At 38.2% G+C, this 21,854-nt stretch overlaps 1 protein-coding gene across 2 annotated transcripts in view; it reads left to right on the top strand.

Annotated features, from left to right (window-relative positions):
- Positions 1–21,854, top strand: part of dock1 (dedicator of cytokinesis 1) — a 269,769-nt gene that overhangs the window by 164,860 nt on the left and 83,055 nt on the right. For both annotated transcript variants that reach the window (XM_046852922.1, XM_046852921.1), the window contains exons 28-29: positions 11,326–11,427; positions 14,742–14,836. In XM_046852922.1, coding sequence (XP_046708878.1) covers positions 11,326–11,427; positions 14,742–14,836 — 197 coding nt within the window. The remainder of the gene's footprint in view (positions 1–11,325; positions 11,428–14,741; positions 14,837–21,854) is intronic.

Genomic DNA, 21,854 nt, shown 5'->3' with positions numbered 1-21,854 from the left:
AAGGCTCTTAATCCTCTGTGCTCCAGGGGCGCTGTATTATGGCTGACCCTGTGCTCTGACGCCAGCTTTCTAACATCACGGGGATTTATGAAGAAAGAATTTCACAGTGCTGTAAATACGTGTGGCAAGCACCTTTCTTTTTTTTTTTTTTTTTTTTCCTTATAAACACCAAAGCTTTTTAAATTATTTTTTGAAAGTATTCTGTAGAAAAGTGAGTGAATCCTGGAGTGTCTTTATACTGATTAAAAGCATATCATCAAAGCATATCATCACCCCCAGATGAAATATGACCTAATTATTACACTAATAATTACATCGCCCCTCCTCTCTAAGTAGAACCCGCTTGATTCAAATAGAGCGTTAATCTGCAAGTGCGTGAAAAATTTGCAAGGGTTTTAAATGGGAACATCGAAATTAAAGGGAAGGTTTGGCAACCTTTTTTTTTTTAACATTATTTTCTCCATGGACTTGCAGAAGAAAAGTTGCCAAAATTGCATAACTTCAGAACAATTATGTAGGCAACATTTACAATCATGGCATTTGGCAGATGCCGTAAAGACGCCACGAAGTTGTAGCTCACTGGTTTTGGACTTCTGATTAAAAGGTTGAGAAATTTTAGCACCATCAAGCAGCCACTGCAGGGCCTCTTGAGCAAGTGCCTTAACCCCCAAGTGTTCGGTTGTATGATTGAGAGAATTGTAAGTCAGCTGTATAAGAGCATCCGTCAAAAGACGTAAATATGAATGTAAAATCCAGAGTGATGTAGAAAAGTGCTTTAGGGTCTCCATTAATAGATACAACCTGGTGCTGGTTCATTAGGAGACACACTAAGAAATACCATTTTAATCTTAGCTGGAAAAGTAAATAGTTATAAGGAGAGATTTGCAAGGAGAAGCGATGATATTAAAAACCATGGTTTAAAGACTGCTAAAGACTCATTTCTTCAGACATCAAGTAGAAATTTGTTCCACTACCCAGCTGCCAGAGAAGACAAGATGATGAAATAAATCCTGTTAGCCATTTTACTGAATGTTCTATTAAATAATGTTTTTGCTTGTTTGTTTATCCATCTCAAAATCTATGCTAATGCAAGCGATCAAGCAAAATATACTTATGTAATTATTTTTATAGTTTTTTCTTACTATTTAAATATTCTTCGTGAACTTTGTGAAGCTCTAAAGCTCCATTTATACCAAAGCACTCCAGTTGTGTAATGTATTGGTGTGTTTCTTTTTTTAATTGATTGGATAAATTTTTATTTCTTTTTAATGTCCTAAAACTGAGTAATTTTATTAATCATAATTTCTATTAAATTTTTTCCCTGATTTCCACCCAGTGTTGCTCTGAATTCTTGTTAATGTAAATCGAGTTTGCCGTAACGTTCCCGGTTCTCGGTATAGCGTGAATATTCCAAGCCGTGACATCAGGCTCTCTCAGAAAACTTCTTCTCTCCTCTTTGCTCAAACTTCTGCAGTAACACTCAGTTCTCTGCAGCAATCCTAAGCCCTGTTTTTCCTCGGGGGGGAAAAAATGCAGGTTGCAGAATTGTAGGGGTTCATGCAACGTACGGTTGCTGCTCCTCTTAAAAGGTTTTGCGTGTTGTGTGGCTGTACAATAGCTTTCTACAGTCGTAATGCTTTTCTTCCTTTTAGCCTCCAGGAACACATAATGGCAGGTACTTTAAGCCTGAGCGTGGGTGCACAAAAATCTGCCAAAATCATGATGCATCGACATCTGTAAATTTATTTTATTTTATTTTTTTTTTTTTTATTTATTTTTTTTTTTTTTGTGCTCACGTGCGAGAGGTTTGTCATTTTGTGCTTCTTTTTTTTTTTTCCTTGTCTAGTCGTGTTACCCGACACATACAAACACCCCTGCTGTTTAGCACATGCTGAGTGTGGTCTATCAGTCTCCACGCCTAACGTGTGACGTAACCGTACCACCAGTCTCCCAGAGCTGTCACTACTCCGAGCTCACTGTGGTCTAAAGCCAATATTTACTTACATCTTGGATGCTGTTTATTTGTGAACGCATATGTGAGCAGTAAACTGCCAAATCTCTTTCCACCTCATCGTAATTAAGGCATTATATGAGTTCTCCCTGTCACCTAAAACTCAAGAGCTCCTATACTGAGGAGACTTCAAATGAACAGAATGAAGGCTAAGCAGCTAAGTATCGGAAATGTTGCTGCAGCTTAGTGGACAAATGGCTTTTGTATAGAATCGGGATTCTCTGACTGTATCGTAGTTTACATCAGGAATCATAAACATACTTTTTAGCAAAAGTATTTCTAAAATATTTCTTTTATTTAGTGCCTGGTGTTTCCTGAGCTTTTCTGAAAAGGTCACAGAAAAATCGCTAACACAGTGTGTATCATCAGGCTGTCTAGAGATGTTTTAGATTGCTAATATTGCTAGTTTGCTGCATATTGTTTGCATATTTACCTATTACAGAATGGAATTTGGAAATGCTCAGACATTTTCGGTATCCAGAATCTTAGAATTCTTCAAACATTTGAAATCTTACATGAGTGAAATCTTTTCATGCTCGGAACGATTCAATGCAGAACGCTGCTCTTTAAATGCCCTGAATTGTAAAATGTTTCGGATGCTTTTTAATGCACTGAATTTCCCGATTCTCTGAACCCGTTCAATGCTGTGAATTTTTGCTTGCTCAGACTCTTTTCCAGAACGAAGAATGAAGGCATTAAAAAAAGAGTTTGCTCTTAATGCAGTCATTACTGAAATCTGGGGGCAGTGGGTAAATCTTTAGTGTGCACTAAATGAGCCAAGGAACGAGTACATTAAACGTCTCAATACCCAAACTGATTCTACGTGTTATTATGTTAAAGATGTAGTCATTAAAAAAAAAAAAGAATTGTAAAGTGAATTTAAAATAAAATTGCCTAGAAAAAAAAGTTCAAAATGATAATATTGTAAATTCAAGTTAGTGTAAGTTGAGAGGTTTGTTTGTATTTTTATTTTTGTAAGAATTGTTGTCTATGATGCCCAACATACTACAGCTTTGAATATTTTACAGTACAGTGGAACCTCGACACTCGCGACCTCAATAGTTCACGAGTTTTCATTTGGAACCGGACTAAGAGTAACTCACGAAAAAAAGTTCGGAGTAACATTTCAAGACAGAGTTTAAAATAATTACTAATAAATTACATAAAAATGTTTGAAAAACTATTTATTATTGTATTATTCATTTGAAGTAGTAAATAAAACATTTATGGCAAGTAATTCACAATTATTATTATTATTTTTTTTTATTATTATAATTTTTTTTTATACTCGCGAGGGGTCTTGAAACTTAACCCCTGTAAGTATCAAGGTTGCACTGTATTGGAATTTTTATTCTTTTTTTGCATTATTATTTATTATATATTTGTAAAGTAATGAAGCGTGTGTTAGAGAAGTGAAGAAAAGAGTGCAGGCAGGGTGGAGTGGGTGGAGAAGAGTGACAGGAGTGGTTTGTAAAAGAAGAGTATCTGCAAGAGTGAAAGGGAAAGTTTCTAGGACTGTGATGAGACCTGCGATGTTGTATGGTTTAGAGACAGTGGCATTGAGTAAAAGACAGGAGGTGGAGCTGGAGGTAGCAGAGCTGAAGACGTTGGGGTTTTGCTGGGATTGACGACGATGGACAGGATTAGAAATGAGTTTATTAGAGGGACAGCACATGTAGGACGTTTTGGAGACAAGGTGAGGGAGGCGAGATTAAGATGGTTTGGACATGTACAGAGGAGGGACATGGGGTATATCAGTAGGAAAATGCTGAGGATGGAGCAGGAAGGGGGAAAAGAGAAAGACCAAGGAGGAGGTTTATGGATGTGGTGAGGGAAGACATGCAGGTAGTTGGGATAAAAGAGGCAGATGTAGAGGAGAGGGGGGTGTGGAGACGGATGATCTGATGGGATGAAGATGATGTATTAGGAAAGTTAATGTTCTGACATATGCTGCGAGGAGTCTGACGATCAGAATAAAAAAAAAAAAAAAACACCGGGACATTTCGAATAATAAATTAGTCACCCAGGGAATTATGAATAAATGTATGGTTAAACAGCGATGTAGATAATTATCTGGGTGTTTCTGTTTCTCACTGTGATTATAGACGATCCTAAAACAGACTCTAATAGAGAAAAGTCATTATAAAGGTGCCTATTACACTTAATGCATTGTGTCATTATGGTTGCTTCTTAGTTCCTGCGCGTGAATTCAGATAGAAATTGTGTGTGTGTGTGGGGTCAGTCTGCGGAGAGATTCTCCTCGTGTTTTTTTTTAGTGTAGAGTCTCTTTGTCCTCACCCTTCAGACTGAAAGTGCTGAGTCAGAATGCAAATTATATCAACTCTGTCCTTACTACAGTACACACACACACACACACCCTTTCATCCTTCCTGCATATGTGTAATTGCGAATGCACAGCCGGCTGAGACAGATCTGTCTGACTATCATTTTGTGCGATTTTGTTTTTCTCATACATTTATTTGCACTGTGTGTAGTTCTGAGTCCAGTTTTAGTGTATGTACAGTGAAAGCTGAGCATTTCAGAGCGTTTTGTTTAGCCAGAGATGCTTTCCCTGTGAAACCTCAGCAGATCCAGACATCATTTCAGAACAGCAAGTACCGTGACTAGTTGACAGTCTTGCATTGTTATATAGTGTTCCAGTCTTGGGTGGGCTATTTATTTCACTCTGAGGAGCATTCAGGCAGTGGACTTGCAGCACACATTGAACAAGGTGGTGGTTTTGCACTGTGGAATTTCTGATCTTGCATTAGATGAGATCTGCACACACAGCGAGCTTGTCACACTCAGCACAACTTTATAATAATGCAGTCTGTCTCGTTACTCCTACACAAGCCTTAGTGACTCCCCCCACCCCAGTTTTTAACAGATGGTTATGTGTAAGTGCTTATCTGCTACTTATGGATGATTTTAGATTACTTTCCAAGCTGTGTTGATGGAGATTGTGCTGGCTTGTGCTTGTTTACATGAAAATTAAGGCAATTATATAATTAAGAGGCTGGATAAATTCTTATTATATTGTGCTGTGTTTTGTGTCCTTCAATCGTTCACTTTCGTCTCCTCTTCCTGTGGACGGATGGAGCGCTTGTGTTCACGCATCATCCATATTTTTTTTATATATATTCTTATTAATAGTCATTGGGTTCCACATTATATAACTCTCTAGTGCATCCTCGAAACAAGGTAAACGTTGTGCAGCATCAGCTGTGTATAAAAACTTGCCTCGTTTCCGTCAGGGATTCCCAAACACGAAGGAGCATCCTCCTTCCTTTCTTTTTATTTTTCCTCTTTTTTTTTTTTTTTAAACCTATTTCCGTAAGAGCCCACAGTTACCATGGAGATGTGCCTGGATGTACAATGCTGATTAAGTGAAGCGATGGTACTAGAGAGGATGCATGTGCCCTTCTCCACCCGCCTCTCTTAGGATTGCAATAACAAACGCTGGCATCAGAAAGAGACAGGACAATATTGCCGTACTAATACCAGTGGCAGACACTCGCATGTCTGTTTGCACACTCCCACATTCAGACAAAGTGATTAATCTTTCTAGTATGCTTTCTGTCTTTCTCTTTGTTTTTTTTGTTTTTTTTTTTGCTCTCACACATTCTGATCAATGTGATTTTGTTTTCATACGCTTTCATTAATCATGTTGCCTTTCACAAATATTTTAATTCAATACCTGAAGTCTGGCTGTCAATTTCTCAAACTGTCTCTGGCCTACATTTAAGATAGGGATAAGGTTCTCTTATGTTATAATGGAATTGGATATGGGAGTTAATGTTACTACTTACATTAATGTTTAATTAATGTATGTTTGAGGAATTGGATTATGTTGTGTTAAGCGATGAGGAGAGTGAAGTGTTTCATGACAATAAGGCATGTAGTGTTCAATAAGGACTTAGTTGTAGTAAGGGATGAGTATAAAGGAGTGTATTGAGTAAGGGATGAGTATAAAGGAGTGTAGTGTTGAGTGAGTAGGGGATGAGTATAAAGGTGTTTAGTGAGTAAGAGACATGTATAAAGGAGTGTAAAGTTTAGTGAGTAAGGGATGAGTATAAAGGAGTTTAGTGAGTAAGAGATGAGTATAAAAGAGTGTAGTGTTGGGTGAGTAAGGGATGTGTATAAAGGAGTGTAGTGTTTAGTGAGTAAGGGATGAGTATAAAGGAGTTTAGTGTTTAGTGAGTAAGGGATTAGTATAAGGAGTGTAGTGTTAGGTGAGTAAGGGATGAGTATAAAGGAGTGTAGTGTTGAGTGAGTAAGGGATTAGTATAAAGGAGTGTAGTGTTTAGTGAGTAAGGGATGAGTATAAAGGAGTGTAGTGTTGGGTGAGTAAGGGATGAGTATAAAGGAGTGTAGTGCTGAGTGAGTAAGGGATGAGTATAAAGTAGTGTAGTGTTGAGTGAGTAAGGGATGCGTATAAAGGAGTGTAGTGTTGGGTGAGTAAGGGATTAGTATAAAGGAGTGTAGTGCTGAGTGAGTAAGGGATGAGTATAAAGGAGTGTAGTGTTGGGTGAGTAAGGGATGAGTATAAAGGAGTGTAGTGTTGGGTGAGTAAGGGATTAGTATAAGGGAGTGTAGTGTTGGGTGAGTAAGGGATTAGTATAAAGGGTGTAGTGTTTAGTGAGTAAGGGATGAGTATAAAGGAGTGTAGTGTTGGGTGAGTAAGGGATGAGTATAAAGGAGTGTAGTGCTGAGTGAGTAAGGGATGAGTATAAAGTAGTGTAGTGTTGAGTGAGTAAGGGATGCGTATAAAGGAGTGTAGTGTTGGGTGAGTAAGGGATTAGTATAAAGGAGTGTAGTGCTGAGTGAGTAAGGGATGAGTATAAAGGAGTGTAGTGTTGGGTGAGTAAGGGATGAGTATAAAGGAGTGTAGTGTTGGGTGAGTAAGGGATTAGTATAAGGAGTGTAGTGTTGGGTGAGTAAGGGATTAGTATAAAGGGTGTAGTGCTGAGTGAGTAAGGGATGAGTATAAAGGAGTGTAGTGTTGGGTGAGTAAGGGATGAGTATAAAGGAGTGTAGTGTTGGGTGAGTAAGGGATGAGTATAAAGGAGTGTAGTGTTGGGTGAGTAAGGGATGAGTATAAAGGAGTGTAGTGTTGGGTGAGTAAGGGATTAGTATAAAGGAGTGTAGTGCTGAGTGAGTAAGGGATGAGTATAAAGGAGTGTAGTGTTGGGTAAGGGATTAGTATAAAGGGTGTAGTGTTAAGTGAGCAAGGGATGAGTATAAAGGAGTGTAGTGTTGGGTGAGTAAGGGATGAGTATAAAGGAGTGTAGTGTTGGGTGAGTAAGGGATGAGTATAAAGGAGTGTAGTGTTGGGTGAGTAAGGGATTAGTATAAAGGAGTGTAGTGTTGGTTGAGTAAGGGATTAGTATAAAGGAGTGTAGTGTTGGGTGAGTAAGGATGAGTATAAAGGAGTGTAGTGTTGAGTGAGTAAGAGATGAGTATAAAGGGTGTAGTGCTGAGTGAGTAAGGGATGAGTATAAAGGAGTGTAGTGTTGGGTGAGTAAGGGATGAGTATAAAGGAGTGTAGTGTTGAGTGAGTAAGGGATGAGTATAAAGGGTGTAGTGCTGAGTGAGTAAGGGATGAGTATAAAGGAGTGTAGTGTTGGGTGAGTAAGGGATGAGTATAAAGGAGTGTAGTGTTGAGTGAGTAAGGGATGAGTATAAAGGAGTGTAGTGTTGGGTGAGTAAGGGATGAGTATAAAGGAGTGTAGTGCTGAGTGAGTAAGGGACGAGTATAAAGGAGTGTAGTGCTGAGTGAGTAAGGATGAGTATAAAGGAGTGTAGTGTTTAGTGAGTAAGGGATGAGTGTAAAGGGTGTAGTGCTGAGTGAGTAAGGGATGAGTGTAAAGGAGTTTAGTGTTTAGTGAGTAAGGGATGTGTATAAAGGAGTGTAGTGTTTAGTGAGTAAGGGATGTGTATAAAGGAGTGTAGTGTTTAGTGAGTAAGGGATGTGTATAAAGGAGTGTAGTGTTTAGTGAGTAAGGGATGAGTATAAAGGGTGTAGTGTTTAGTGAGTAAGGGATGAGTGTAAAGGAGTGTAGTGTTGAATGAGTAAGGGATGAGTGTAAAGGAGTGTAGTGTTGAATGAGTAAGGGATGAGGAAAGGAGAGATGCAGCATAGTGTTTATAGTATAGTTTTCAGTGCATATAAGCGAGTTTTGGTGTGTGGTGTATGTGATGTGTCTATTGATCGGATATGTTCTTGTATCAGCATAAACACTCATTCGGGCGGTTCAGATCAGCTGTCTGATGAAGAAAAGTGGTGAATCTCAACCTCTCTTTCCTCACGATTTTATTCCTCTTTTGTTTCTGCTAAGAGCCATCACGCAGAGCTCGTTTGTGGCTGTCTATCAGATAAAGAGCCCAGTAATTACAGTCAGTTTGTATTCTGTGGCTCGGATAGCTAGCTAATGATATTGGTGATTTACAGTGTCCCACTTTAGAGCTCGTCTTCAAAACTAATTCCAAAAGAAATGATACCTAATAGGTTGGTGAACGATTGAAACATATAAGGCAATAAAACAAAATCCAAAATGTTCTCAGGTGAAGTTCGGATCACTCGCTGTACATTGTTGTAATACACTGGATTTGAATAGTATTGCATTATTGATGCACTTGCAAGAGGCAGAGATGAAAAAGCTCAAAAAGTATGACACCTGCCTGCTCTACCCATATGTGATTTTTATAAACATCCTATTCGAGGTTTAGTCCCTTTTTAGTGTTATAATAACTCCCACTCTTCTGCCACTAAATGTAATGGTATGGCTATGGAGATTTTCTTCTTCAGCAAGAAGAGCATTAGTGAGATCAGAAACGTTTAAAGGCTAAACATTTAGGCTAAATATAATGGTATATCAAAGGGTTTTTTTTTTTTTTTTTTTTTAATATAGATTTTTTTTTTATCACTGTTCAAAGGACAAACAAACAAAACAAAAAAAAACCCATTAAATATTACATCCTCACTATTTGACCACATCATGACCCCATTGCTTCCTTTCAGATATAAACCCAGAGCTGATGAATTCTTTAATTAAGTGGATAGTATTTATGGCTTAATGAGATCTTAGCTGGTCACTTGTGCTGGTTGTTTTTGTGCCGTTATGGATTTGCACTTTAATCCAGTTGGTCAGTAGAATGATGATACTAAATAAATCAATAAATGAACAGTATAACGCACTTGGTTATTGGTTATGGAGAATATGGCGGCAATTATCTTTTCAATTATGAATTCTCACATTATTTAGTCTTAACATTTTGCATTTCATGTTTTTTTTCCCCCCATACCTTTTGTTTGGTGCTCGAGATATCCAGATTTCCCAGCACTTAATCTCAGCCCTCAACAGCTGCGTTCTCACCTGCCTAAACAAACCACATCAGAGTAGAAAACACAACGGGGTACAATTCAAACTGAGTAAATGCTGCATATGGGAAATCTGCCTCCATGTACAGGGAAGGCCCTGAGTCCAGTTCTGCTAAAATACACTGTGCAGATGGAGGGGAATTTTATTATTATTATTATTTTTAATCATAGCTCACGTGTGTGTGTGTGTTTGTGTGTGTGTGTGTGTTTGTTTGTATGAGATGAAAAGCGGAGAGAGAGCAGGAATATCCTCGTGTTTCAGCTATGTAGGCCATTCTTAATTATCACTGCAGGATTCACTCCCAAACGGAACAAAAGCGGAACAATTCAGGAAGAACCGTGAACAAAAAATAACAACCCTGTCAGTTATAATGCTTAGGGTTTACAGATCTTGCTGTCAGCATCTGAAAGCCTCTTTGCCTCTCTGGAAAGTTCTGTCATCTTTTGTATGCAGTGTCATTGCCAGAAATACAGAAGAGATGAGACACAGATGAGCACTAAAGGAGTGTTATGTAAAGGTGTGTGCGCGTGGGGGTGGGGACGACGACGACGCTGCTTTTTAAAAAAAATTAACCTTAATTATTCTACCCTAGACGGATTTCAACATTTTTTTTCAATTGTATCTTTTTTTATTTGAATTTTTTTTATTTTAAAATAATTTATCTGACCAGATCAGTTTCTTGAATAATCCAGATGCTGTCAGTTTATCTGTCTGTCTGACTGACTTGAATCTTTTTCTTCGTTCACCTGCTTGCCTGCTTTCTATTCTTCCATCCCCATGTCTGATTGTATGTCTATTGATGTCTGTCTGCTGATTTAATAACCTACGTATTTTTCTTCATATCCATCCTTCAATTAATCAATTAATCCATAATCTTACCCATCATTCCATCTTTCTGTCTGATTTGTATAGCTGTCTGTCTGTCCATCTATCCATCTGACTATTATAAATAGGGAGAATTTGCCCTGTAATTTCTGTGAGTTCAGAAGAGAAAGAGGTTATTCTTACTTTATTGAAAATGGCTGTAATGAACAATTACTTGCTGGTGGATGGTTCCATGTGTCACAGTGGAGACCTGCGGTGATAACGCACCTTTATTCCCACTGTTCATAATAGCGTAGCCATTATTGTTGCAATTCTCTTCTCAGTTTCTGATTTCCATGCTGCTCTGTATGCTGATTGGTCTCCAGTTAATAGCATGTAATAACACCATCCCACTGTAATATTTGGAAAAGAACAGTTTTTCATTACGAGCCCATCGGGTGCAGCCTCCTGCATTAATTAAACCCAATAGAGGAGTGATAGCCTCCTCCTCACCTTCTCTCCACCTCATCCTTCTCCTTTTTGTTCAGCTTCTTTTACATCTTCGATAAGGCCTGGACATGTATGCTTTCTGAGAGCAAGAAAGTTTATCCTGTGCAACTTTTATCAGTTATTTACTGCAGAAGTGAAATCACAGTTGCCATAGGCAATTTCCTTCCTCCGCTCATTAGTCGGCTTACTGAAATAGTATGTGGAGATAATTGTGAATGCTGAATAACCCGGTGTTTTGGTTCCTGCATTTGTTTGTTTCACGTTATTACCTTCACTGTACTGTCCCTGGCTAATTAAAGTCCTCTGTCCACTGAGGCAGCTGTTCAGCAAGACTTATGAACATACAGCATTATTGCTGCTCTGAGACAAGAATCAAACTTTAATTGTTTGGATGAGGGAGTGTGATGCTCTGAAAGAGTGTGTCTTTAAAGATTTGTCATGTACTGTACAGATTGGTGAGCACTGGGCCTGATTGTGTTCTTGACAGGCAGTGCTTTTTGTAGTAGATTATTGCTTGTACCAGCACTTTCAGTGTAAGACATTCGTCTGCCTCTTAATGAGCTCTCTCTCTCTCTCTCTCTCCCTCTTCTCTCCTTCTCTTCCACTTTTTATCTACAGGGCAGCTTTGTGGCAAGTATGACGGCTACACTCCGACAGATGGACGACTATCATTATACTCACCTGATCAACACCTTCGGAAAGATGAGAACAGATGTGGTGGTGAGTTGTGTTTATTTTTTTTTTTATTGCACAAAGGCAACTTGATAATTGACTACTCAAAGTTCGGCTCTATCGGATGTTATTGAATATAGTTTTTGCTGCGTGTCCAACACTGCTGGCTCTAGTTTAATCTCTGATTAAAAGTATTTGCTTAGCGGCTGTTCATTCGAGCAAATCAGTGCGAGAGAAAGGAATCCGAACCAAACGACGCTCTCAAGGGCATTTCTCTTCTGCTCAGCTGTGCATTATTTCTCAATCTTGGACCCTGTTCTGTGAAACGCGACACTGGAATGAAAACGTATAGCAGAACGTTTAAAGTAGTTGGCAGACCGTTTAAAGTCATTCAGATACTCGACAGTGGTGTGAAAATGGTAGTTGATACGGAATTATATTCGGTCATATTCGAATCGAATAACAAATATAGCATGTCAAAATGTACACTATATGAACAAATGTTGTGGACACTGATTGAAAGATTTGTGTGCGCTTTTTGACACGTCTCATTCCACATTGACTGTTGAAATAACTTCCACTCTTCCGGGAAGATCTTCGCAGGAGTGTGCTTGTGGAGATTTGCGCTCATTCAGCCACAAGAGCGTTCGAAAAATCAGGTACTGATGTAGGTGAGGTGAGGAGGTCTGGGGTGAGGTCAGCATTTCAATTCATCCCAAAGGTGTTCAGTAGGGTTGAGGCCAGAGCTCTATAGCAGGACACTTCATCATTGAGCTTGCACATGGCAGTTGTCATGCTGAAACAGGTTTGGGTCTGTAAGTTCAAGTGAAGGGAAAATATAATGCTTCTGTATCCAGAGTCATCCTTTACAGTTGTGTACCTCGAACTGTGGTTTTCAACAATTTTAGATAAGACTGAAAAAGTCAGGTGGGCCAATACTTTTGTCCATATAGTGCATTTTATTGTCATTTGTGTATTCTCTTTTATTTCTTATTAGTTTAAATTGCAAATACATGCTACTGCCACCTCTTGATAAGACAAACGATGAAAATGAAAGCAGACATACCAATACCTGTAACATACCAATTACCTGCCATTGCATATATCCATTTTAAAAAAGTAAATAATTTATTTATAAGACAAAAAAAGATGTTTATGGGTGGAATTTGGTGTAACACAAGAGGACGCAAATGCATCAGGCACTCAAAGCAGTTGCAGGACGACCTGAAAGCAGCACGATCGAATGTTTCACAGAAGACAATACAGCAATAACCTGCATCTCAGTCATCTTCATTCCATCTCCACTCTTCTTCAACGATGAAAAAAGAAACACTTTTATATGTATATAAGCTTTTAGATAAATCAGGACTCTGGACAAACAAAATCAATATCTTTGAAACTAATTCAGCTCAATGTTTGGAAAAGAAAGTTTGATGACACAAAGAATGAGGCAGCATTTATTTGTAGTAAATTTATTACACAACAATATACTTGTCACTGTAGAACATGTTGGTTGTAGAGCAAGAACATAACTGTGCAGTGGACTTGAGGCCACAGGATGCAATCATCAGTATGTCTTGTTTTGTTCTAGATACATGTCGCATTTATAGCTTATCTTTCCCTCTAGGAAACGTCTAATATATTGCCTTTTTTCTTTTTTACTCTTCACTCTGTACTTCCTAAAGCAGAATAAGTAGAGCTGCTTCTTCTGTGTCAAAAAATGCAATGTAAAATCAAAAGCAAATCCTCAAGAGAGTTCCAGTACACAGCATTATCATGACTTTTTTAAAAATGTGCCTTTAAAATGATAATTTTAAATCCAGAAATCTGATCATACATTACCGTACCAAGCTGCACCATTATACTCTTGTTTCTAGATAGCTGGAAGTGTTGTGTATGATGGGGGATCGATGTTTTGAGATGTGTTCTTAACCTCGTTGAAAGTACATTAACTGAATACTATTTTACTGGAAATACAGTCGTCCCTCAGTTCATCGAGGTTTGAATCTCGCAGTCACCCTTTATCGCCTTTTTCAATTTGGCACATAACTATTTAGTATCGCGACTGGTCTCGATTTCGGTTCATCATAAGAAATGAGTAGCATCACAAGAAACCGTAGGTTTCCGCTTATTTATCGGTTGTTGTACCCTTCAACGTAACAATGTTGGAATTAAAGACACGCATCACCAGATTCAGCCAATGAAAATAAAGAACGCAGTGACGTGTATCTTTAACTCGGTCTCTTTTTTGACATCATAGGACACTTCAACCAATAAACAACCAGAGAAACTATGCATAGGCTACACTACTGTACTGCACCGTACAGCACTCACTATAAATGTGACATTTGTACGAATTTACAGAAATTTAGACGAATTTAACATTCATCTTTTTATATTCTTGCAAATGTTTTTTTGTGTGTGTTTAAAGAGTGTTGGAGGATGAATTAACAATTTTTAAAAAAGGCATTTTTGGGGTGGCGTCCGTTTATCGTGAAAATTCGTTTTTCGCAATCGGTTTTGGCACTAAACTACCGCGATAAACAGGGGGAACGACTGTATTATTGCCAAACCTTTTTATGAGTTGCTCAGTAGCTCCTGGTTCCATGTTCCATAACCTCAAATGACTGTAAAAGACTGTAGAAAGAACATCACTCATAATCTTACATGTCAGTAATCATATTAGTTCTCACTCTCCAGTGTTCTGTATTGTTTAAAGATTTATAATCATACTCTTGATGTCACCCAAATGAGGATGGGTTCCCCTTTTGAGGTTCCTCTCAAGGTTTCTTCCTCATAACATCTAAGGGAGTTTTTCCTTGCCACAGTCGCCACGGCTGCTCATCAGGGATTAATACACATCGTTCACCTTAACTGTTAAATCCTGTAAAGCTGCTTTGAGACAATGTCTGTTGTGAAAAGCGCTATAGAAATAAACTTGACTTGACTATTATATAGGCTTTACAATGAATTAGGAATATATAATTGTTTTTAATTAGCTGTTTGATTGGTGCAAAAAAAGCAGCATTTATTATTAGTATTTCTTTTCTTAGTAACTGTGACTTTACTCCTCACCACATGGATGTGTGTTTGTCTTTCAGGTTTTAGCTATAAAAGCTTTCAATGAGTGAATTACACTAAATACACACTGCTGGTCTCTTTTGACTTTAGCACTTCAAACACCAGAAGTTGAAGGTTCTTCCCAACAAGTATTAAACTCATTTTACAATGAGGTTTAAAAAGGGCAATTTCAAATCGATGTGGTCTCAGGTTTATATACTGTGTGTATGTGTGTGTAGCCTTTAGTGCAGGCTGTTATAGAGCGTTGTTTCATCTCACACTCTCCCTCCTTTCCTTTACAGGACTTCTTAATGGAAACATTTATCATGTTCAAAGACCTCATCGGGAAGAACGTCTACCCTACTGACTGGGTCATCATGAACATGATGCAGAACAAGTGAGTGCGGCTTGTGTCCAGCACCAGGCCTCTGCGTTTTCTGTTTCGTCATCGCTGCCCTTTCGTGGGTTTTGTTTATGGTTAAGGCTTTTAATGCAGTAAGTCCTCAGGACTACGGTTATCGATGTTTAAAGTGTAAGTGTAAATATGTACAGGATATTATAAAGCTCCATTAACATCTCATTCCAATATGTGGGAGCAATGGGGGCATGACAAATCTGGGAATTTTAAGAATAACTTGTAAAAATATCCCAAGATTAAAACCCCTCTTTCTCTTTCTTTTTTATTTCCCTCTCTCATCCCTTCTGTTGCTTAGAAACAGCTCTTAGAAGTGGGCAACTGTTTTGTGTTTCCCTCCATGCACACACTGAATTTGTTCTTTTTTTTTTTTTGTTTGTTTGTTTTCTTTTTTTTTTTTTCTTGTGGATGCTAATGGCGGCCTCCGCACCAGCGCTATCAGATGTGCAGGGGCTACACAAAACAATGGCATGAATTATAAATACCTCACATTCTCCAGCCTTACTGATCCCCCACGCTGCATGCTCACACTTTGTTTTATTATGTGAATGCCTCTCTCTCGTTGAGCTGTGAGCCGGATGAACACATGGGAGCAGGTTCTCGTGCGATTTCGTATGCTGTTGCTCCTTGAAGCGGTCCATATGGGTTTTGAGAGCACAGTGTGATGTTTTAGCTTTGTTGGTTCCAGCAGAACATGCTGTGCTTTTCTAAAGTACCACTTTGGTTCTATAATTAGGCATTTAATCAGTAGCAGGGTAGGGCTGATGTCAGCGGTACCAACGTTTTTGGTTTAGTCAAAATTTTGAAATGGTGACTCAGCGTTACAGGCAACACCTGAAATATTTTCTTTCCTGCTTCCTCAGATGAAGCAGTGGTCAGAACAAACATGAATCCTTTTGACCCTATGGAAAAGCTTGTTTCTGAGCACTGTTACTTAGTCTAACCTTCTTTATAAATATTATGTATTGAAATGATTTGTCTTTGTGCACTGATACTTATTTTAGCATCAAGTCATCTTTCCCTCTGCGTTTGGGATTTTCTCCATAGTGATCTCGGGTACTTTTGAGATTTTACATACACCAACCAGGTAGAACACTGATTATCTCTTCATCATGGCACCTGTTATTGGGTGGGATATATTATGCAACATGTAAACATTTTGTACTCAAAGTTGATGTTAGAAGCAGGAGAAATTGGCAAACGTAAAGATCTGAGTGAGTTTGACGAGGGCCAAATTGTGATGTCAGAGGTCAGAGCATCTCCAAAACCGCAGCTCTTGTGGGATGTTCCTGGTCTGCAGTGGTCAGTATCTTTTTTAAAAGTGCTCCAAGGAAGGAACAGTGGTGAACGGTGTGGGGAGCAAAGGCCAGCTTGTGTGGTTTGATCCAACAGACGAGCTCCCGTAGCTCAAATTGCTGAAGAAGTTAATGCTGTTAATTTTCAGGACTGTTTTGACAGCAAAAGGGGGACCAACACAATATTAGGCAGGTGATCATAATGTTATGCCTGATCGGTGTATGTTAGCATTATAAAAGGTTTACATTTTTAGCACGGAGCCACCTGGAGTCGTATTCTTCATAGCCATTTAGGTACTTTTTGAGATTTTACATATATTCAAGAACCCTAAAATTAAAACTGACTTCTTAGATTAGCAATTTATCAGATTTTGCATGGTTCATTACTAAGAAGACTAATTTCTTTTGTCCACATTAGAATTAATATCTATATATTTTTTTTGAACATGTGTTTGAGATGCTTTTGAGCACAAACATCGACTTGAACAGTTGACCCCGCCTTTGTTACTAGCAGGCAGTGTTGCGCTAGTTACTAAGGAATAGGAACTAGTTTCAGTTACTAGTTACTTACACCAAAAAGTAATGCGTGACTGTTAAAAGTAACTTTTTAGTTACTTTTTGTAAAGAACTTTCTTTAATGTAAAACACAAAACTGACTTAAACACAGTCATTTTTAAGCACTATTTTATTTAAGTCAGACAGCACAAACTGAATATATCACAAGATTTCTGAAATCAATAACAAAATATATTCAGAATCAAAAACTAAAGTGGCTTCTGCATCATAAAAGCTGTTGTGTTGAGCTCTTAAAAATGTTCCTTTCACAGCTGAAGTATGAAAACTATCAACAATGTAGAACAGAACACCGGGTTAGCTTCTAGCTTCCAGCTTCGTCGAGGTGTGGAGTTTCTGGAAGAGCTTCAACAGATTGGAGTTGCTGTTTATCGCAGTAGACATGACCTTCGAACCAGAAAGACACAGCTTACATTTGACTAAAACGTTTTTGTATTTATGCACAACCAAAGTGAAATAATGAGCATATTTCCACTTTGAGAAACTCGTCTTGCTCTCGCCTCGACTCGCAGTTACTGCCGCACAGACCTGAATAAACGGAGACACGCCCATAGTGCTTTACAGTATCAGTTACTGTCAAAAGTAACTGTGTTACAGTAATGCGTTATTGCCGACTCATGCAGACTTAAATAAATATGGCTTCAGTCATGGGACAAAAACATGTACACACACATCCAACTTCCTACTCAATTCCCAGTTTTGTTTCAAGCAAGTTTCCTTCCAGTCCAATCCTGATAGATAAAACCAGAGCACACCTGCCGAATAAATCGTTCAGAATGTGGAGAGAAAAATGTTTTGATTTGATTTTGATGTCATATTCTCTTTAAAAGTGCTATAAAATAAGACGTTTTTTATTCTCCTTTCTTTCTTAAACTAATATTAAGGATCACTCATAGATTTCACGTCACATCACTATTCACATTGTTTCAGTTATTTAATTAAGGAATAGATTTTTTTATTTTTATTTTGTACATTATTGCTTAACTCTTTAATATGTAGCTCAGCTTGGTGCACCTTTTATTTAATTCTCTGAGTCATTCACCTTCAAGTAAAACCTTGATGGAGGTGCTTGACTTTATACACATTACTTTGACATGCCTTACTGTAACACTTTCACATTTTCTAAATTCTCTTTTCACACTAGTCCTTTACCATTAAAATGAACCATTTTCACTGACTGTTTTACAGAAAAACATTTCTCTCTTTGAGACACTTTATTCAAGGTGTTTCATTTTTCTTAAAATGTTCTCACTATATATTTAGTCTCTTTCACTGTCAGTCTCTTTTCTCTTTCAGCTGAAGAATAATGGCTGTAGTATAATGAACTTTGTTTTAATTGCTTGTAATTTCCTGGTTTGTCATCCCCATAGGCAAACATGGTAAAGTTCAAGTTTTTTTTTTTTTTTGTTTGGCTTATTGTCCTCAAACCTGACTGGGTTTTTTTTTTTGTGCATTAATAATCACAGAAAAATGAAACTGGACTGTCTGTGTGTTTATGCACTATACAGTCATGTGAAATGCAAATACAGTAATACCCCGTTTACTGTAGCCAAACAAATTAGTTATGTGGCAAATGCAATTCCGCGATAAACCGGGGGCGCCAGATCCGAGCCACGGTAAAGCGGGGATTTCTTTACACAGTCTTAGAATTCTATGGTTTTACGTATCAGGATATAATAAATTAATTTAAAAAATCAGGTGTTTAGCATGTCTTAAAGGTAAATACATTCTCAAGAAAACATGGTACATTACATCGTGCCATTATTTAGTTTTGCAAAAAATCAAGCAAAAATTGAGAAACCATGTGTGCAGCACCTCTAGCAGCATAACTTAAAGTCCTGGTGTTCTGTATGACTTTCAGTCTCTCAGGTTATTGTTGATGAATTTTGTTTCACTTTTCTTTTCTGCTTTAGTTCTTTGATGTTTGCTGGCATTTATTCATGCACAGCTCTGTTAAGGTCCTGCCACAGCATTTACAGTCAGGCTGAAGTCAGAACTTTGACTGGGAAACACCATAATTCTGCTCCTTTTTACACATTCTGTTGTGGATTTGCTGGTGTGCTTCGGATCATTGTTCTGCTGCATGACCTAATTTTTGCCACGTTTTAGCTGCTGAACAAAATGAATGGACGTTGGTACAAGATTTCAGAAAACTGCTGAGTTCAGACGAGAATGTTCAGACTGGTTCTAGCTGAAATAAAATGTAAATACCCACTCGTTATAATTGCAGTGAGCTGAAAAGCATCTCAGAATATGTCACTATATGCACTTTTTAAAAAAAATATATTTTTTTAGAATTATTATTTTTATTTTTTTTCCTTGAAAAAGGAATTTTTACAGTGACTCACAAGTAGGAGGATTCAAAGACACAAACAGTAAACAACCTGGAGACATTTATCCTGGACCATGTTTCAATTTTGGAGCATGTGCCATGACATCCTTTACTTCAATCATGAGAGATTTCTGAGATTGCTGCGCTGCTTCTCCGTTTCCTCGTCTCCATGCTGTCTACGGCCGTTAACGGCTCTATTCCAGGAGTTTATCATCACCAGACACATCAGAGACGACCTTCACACTGAGGATTTTAAAGATGATAATGTGATGATGAAACAAGGTGCGTCAGGTGAACATTTACGGTTAATAGATTTGGCGATTAACAATCTGATCACTTTTTTATTTTTATTAAAGGTGAAATCTTACACCACACACCACGTGTTTGTCATGTGGCTGTTATTTGCAAGCGATTGGCGATAGTAATTAGTTTGGAAATTGACAAGGCTTCACTAAACATGTGCTAAAGCTTATTGCAATCACTTGCCATTGCATCTTCATCACATTATCATCATCAGGCCAGTGTCGGCTCTTCCTTTGCGAAGACCGTCTCCAAGCAGTGAAGAAAAGCTCTCAGAATAGAGCTGTGATTTCTGACACGGTTCTATTAACACCTGAAAGCTGTCATTAATCACCCAACTGAGTTTCTCTGCAAGCAGCACGTTGAGTGATCTTGTTTTTCAATCCATCTTAGAGATGCAACACTTTTTTTTCTATTCTTTGGACTGCAGATTATGGTGTCCACTTTGTCTTAATCAGTGCCAGAAATTGACTTCTTTACCTTCTGTCTTTTCTAAATTGATTTGGAAGCCAGGAATGTCCATTTCCATGTTTTTTTTTTTTTTTTTTTTTTTTTTTAAAAAAAAAAAAAAAAGCAGTGGTTTAACGATGGCAGCTCGTAATGGAAGTTTACAGATGGTCATTCAGATTGTCAACAACCATTTATGCAAGAATGTGAATGTATAGCTCGGTTTTTTAAGAAATCTCTATGTCTGGGTAATTTGTTAGTTTCAGAGTTACTCTTATCTTTCCCACTGAGGAAAGAGTTTTGTCATTTCTGTAATTATGTGGAATCGCTGTTCATGGATCATGCAGTACAAAAACCTATAGGCAAGCATAAAGGTTTTGCTGTGATTCTGTACAGTATGTGAAGAAGAAAAAAGTATCTATCTTCTTATTCGAAGACTTTTACTGTTACCATGTGACCTGTATAGTTTTGTAATTTTAATTCCGTTCAGATAAATTGCATTTGTATAGCAGGCTTTAACAATGGACTTCATCACCAGGCAGCTTCACAGAAATGCAGACAGAGCAAGACCGAAGTCACAATGGGAAGACAAAACTCCCTGGGAAGACATAACAGCGAAAAATTGCCAGACGCACAAACAAACTGATTTTGTGGAAGTATTAGAGCTTAGCTATACTATATATTTGAAGAAATAAATTGACAGAATTGACCAACTTTTCTTGGATTTACATCGTACGGGTTTTGACAAAAAGCAAAGAGTACAGACAAAAATTGATGTTCTTGTTAGAGGAAACTGCTCATAGTTTATATTGTTTATGTAAAACCCTACAACAGAAAGGTTTTCTATTAAAGAGGATTTCAAATAGACTTTGAGAAGCTAAGAGCCATTTAAGTATGCAAAGAACCCTTGAGAAACCATTTTATCTGTAACAACCCAGTGTGATTTACATACACCCTTCTGCTGCAGAACACTAGACATGCATTACATTATAGTTGTGTTAGTAGGGGTGCTTGGCAATGTGATGCCTCTTTCTGTGTCTGTGTACACTGTATGGTCAAAGGTCTGACCATTAGTGCCAGGTGTGGGCCTTTCTTGATGTGATACCACATTCTTGTGTTAAGATTTCCCTTCACTGCAACTTAGAGGCCTTAAACCTGCTTAAACAGACAGCCATAAAAACATGATCAGCAGCATCACTTCCTGCCTTACTGATGCTTTTGTGTCAGAATGTGCACAAATTCCTATAACATGCTCCAAAATCTAGTGAAAATCTTATCAGTAGAGTGAAGATTATTATAGCAGCAACTGGGCCTGAATGTTGAATGAGTGTGATTGCTCAAGATCACAATATCATCTGCACATATCGTAGTCCATGAAGACTCCTGTCTGACCTCATTTGTCAACCTGTCCATCACCACTGCTAACAGGAAAGGGCTCAGAGCAGATCCTTGATGCAGTTCCACCTATACTTTGAACCAGACTGTTGTTCCTACTGCACACTTTACTGCTGTCACACTGTCCTCATACATGTCCTGCACCACCCTCACATACTTCTCTGACACACCTCACTTCCTCATACTAATACCACAACTTCTCCCTTAGCAGCCTGTCGTACGCTTTCTCTAAATCCACACACACACACACACACACACACACACAATGCAACTCCTTCTGAACTTCTCTATACTTCTCCATCAACATTCTCAAAGCGAATAAGGCGTCTGTGGTGCTCTTCCTCGGCATTAAACCATACTGTTGCTTACAGATGGCCACCTCTTCTCTCAGCCTGGCTTCCACTACTCTTTCCCATAACTTCATGGTGTGACTGATCAACTTAATAGTAAATGTAGTTACTGCAGGTCTGCACATCTCCCTTATTCTTAAAGATCGGTACCAGCACACTCCTTCTCCATTCCTCAGGCATCCTCTCACCTTCCAAAATCCTGTTAAACAGTCCTGTTAAAAACTCCACTGCATCTCTCCTAAACATCTCCATGCTTCTACCGGTATGTCATCTGGTCCAACCGACTTTCCACCCTTCATTCTCTTAAT

This window comes from Silurus meridionalis, chromosome 7 (assembly GCF_014805685.1).
Source record: "Silurus meridionalis isolate SWU-2019-XX chromosome 7, ASM1480568v1, whole genome shotgun sequence".
Classification (NCBI taxonomy): Eukaryota; Metazoa; Chordata; class Actinopteri; order Siluriformes; family Siluridae; genus Silurus; species Silurus meridionalis.
The sequence above is the reverse complement of the archived record's forward strand: the minus strand, read 5'-3'. Positions and strand labels throughout refer to the sequence as shown.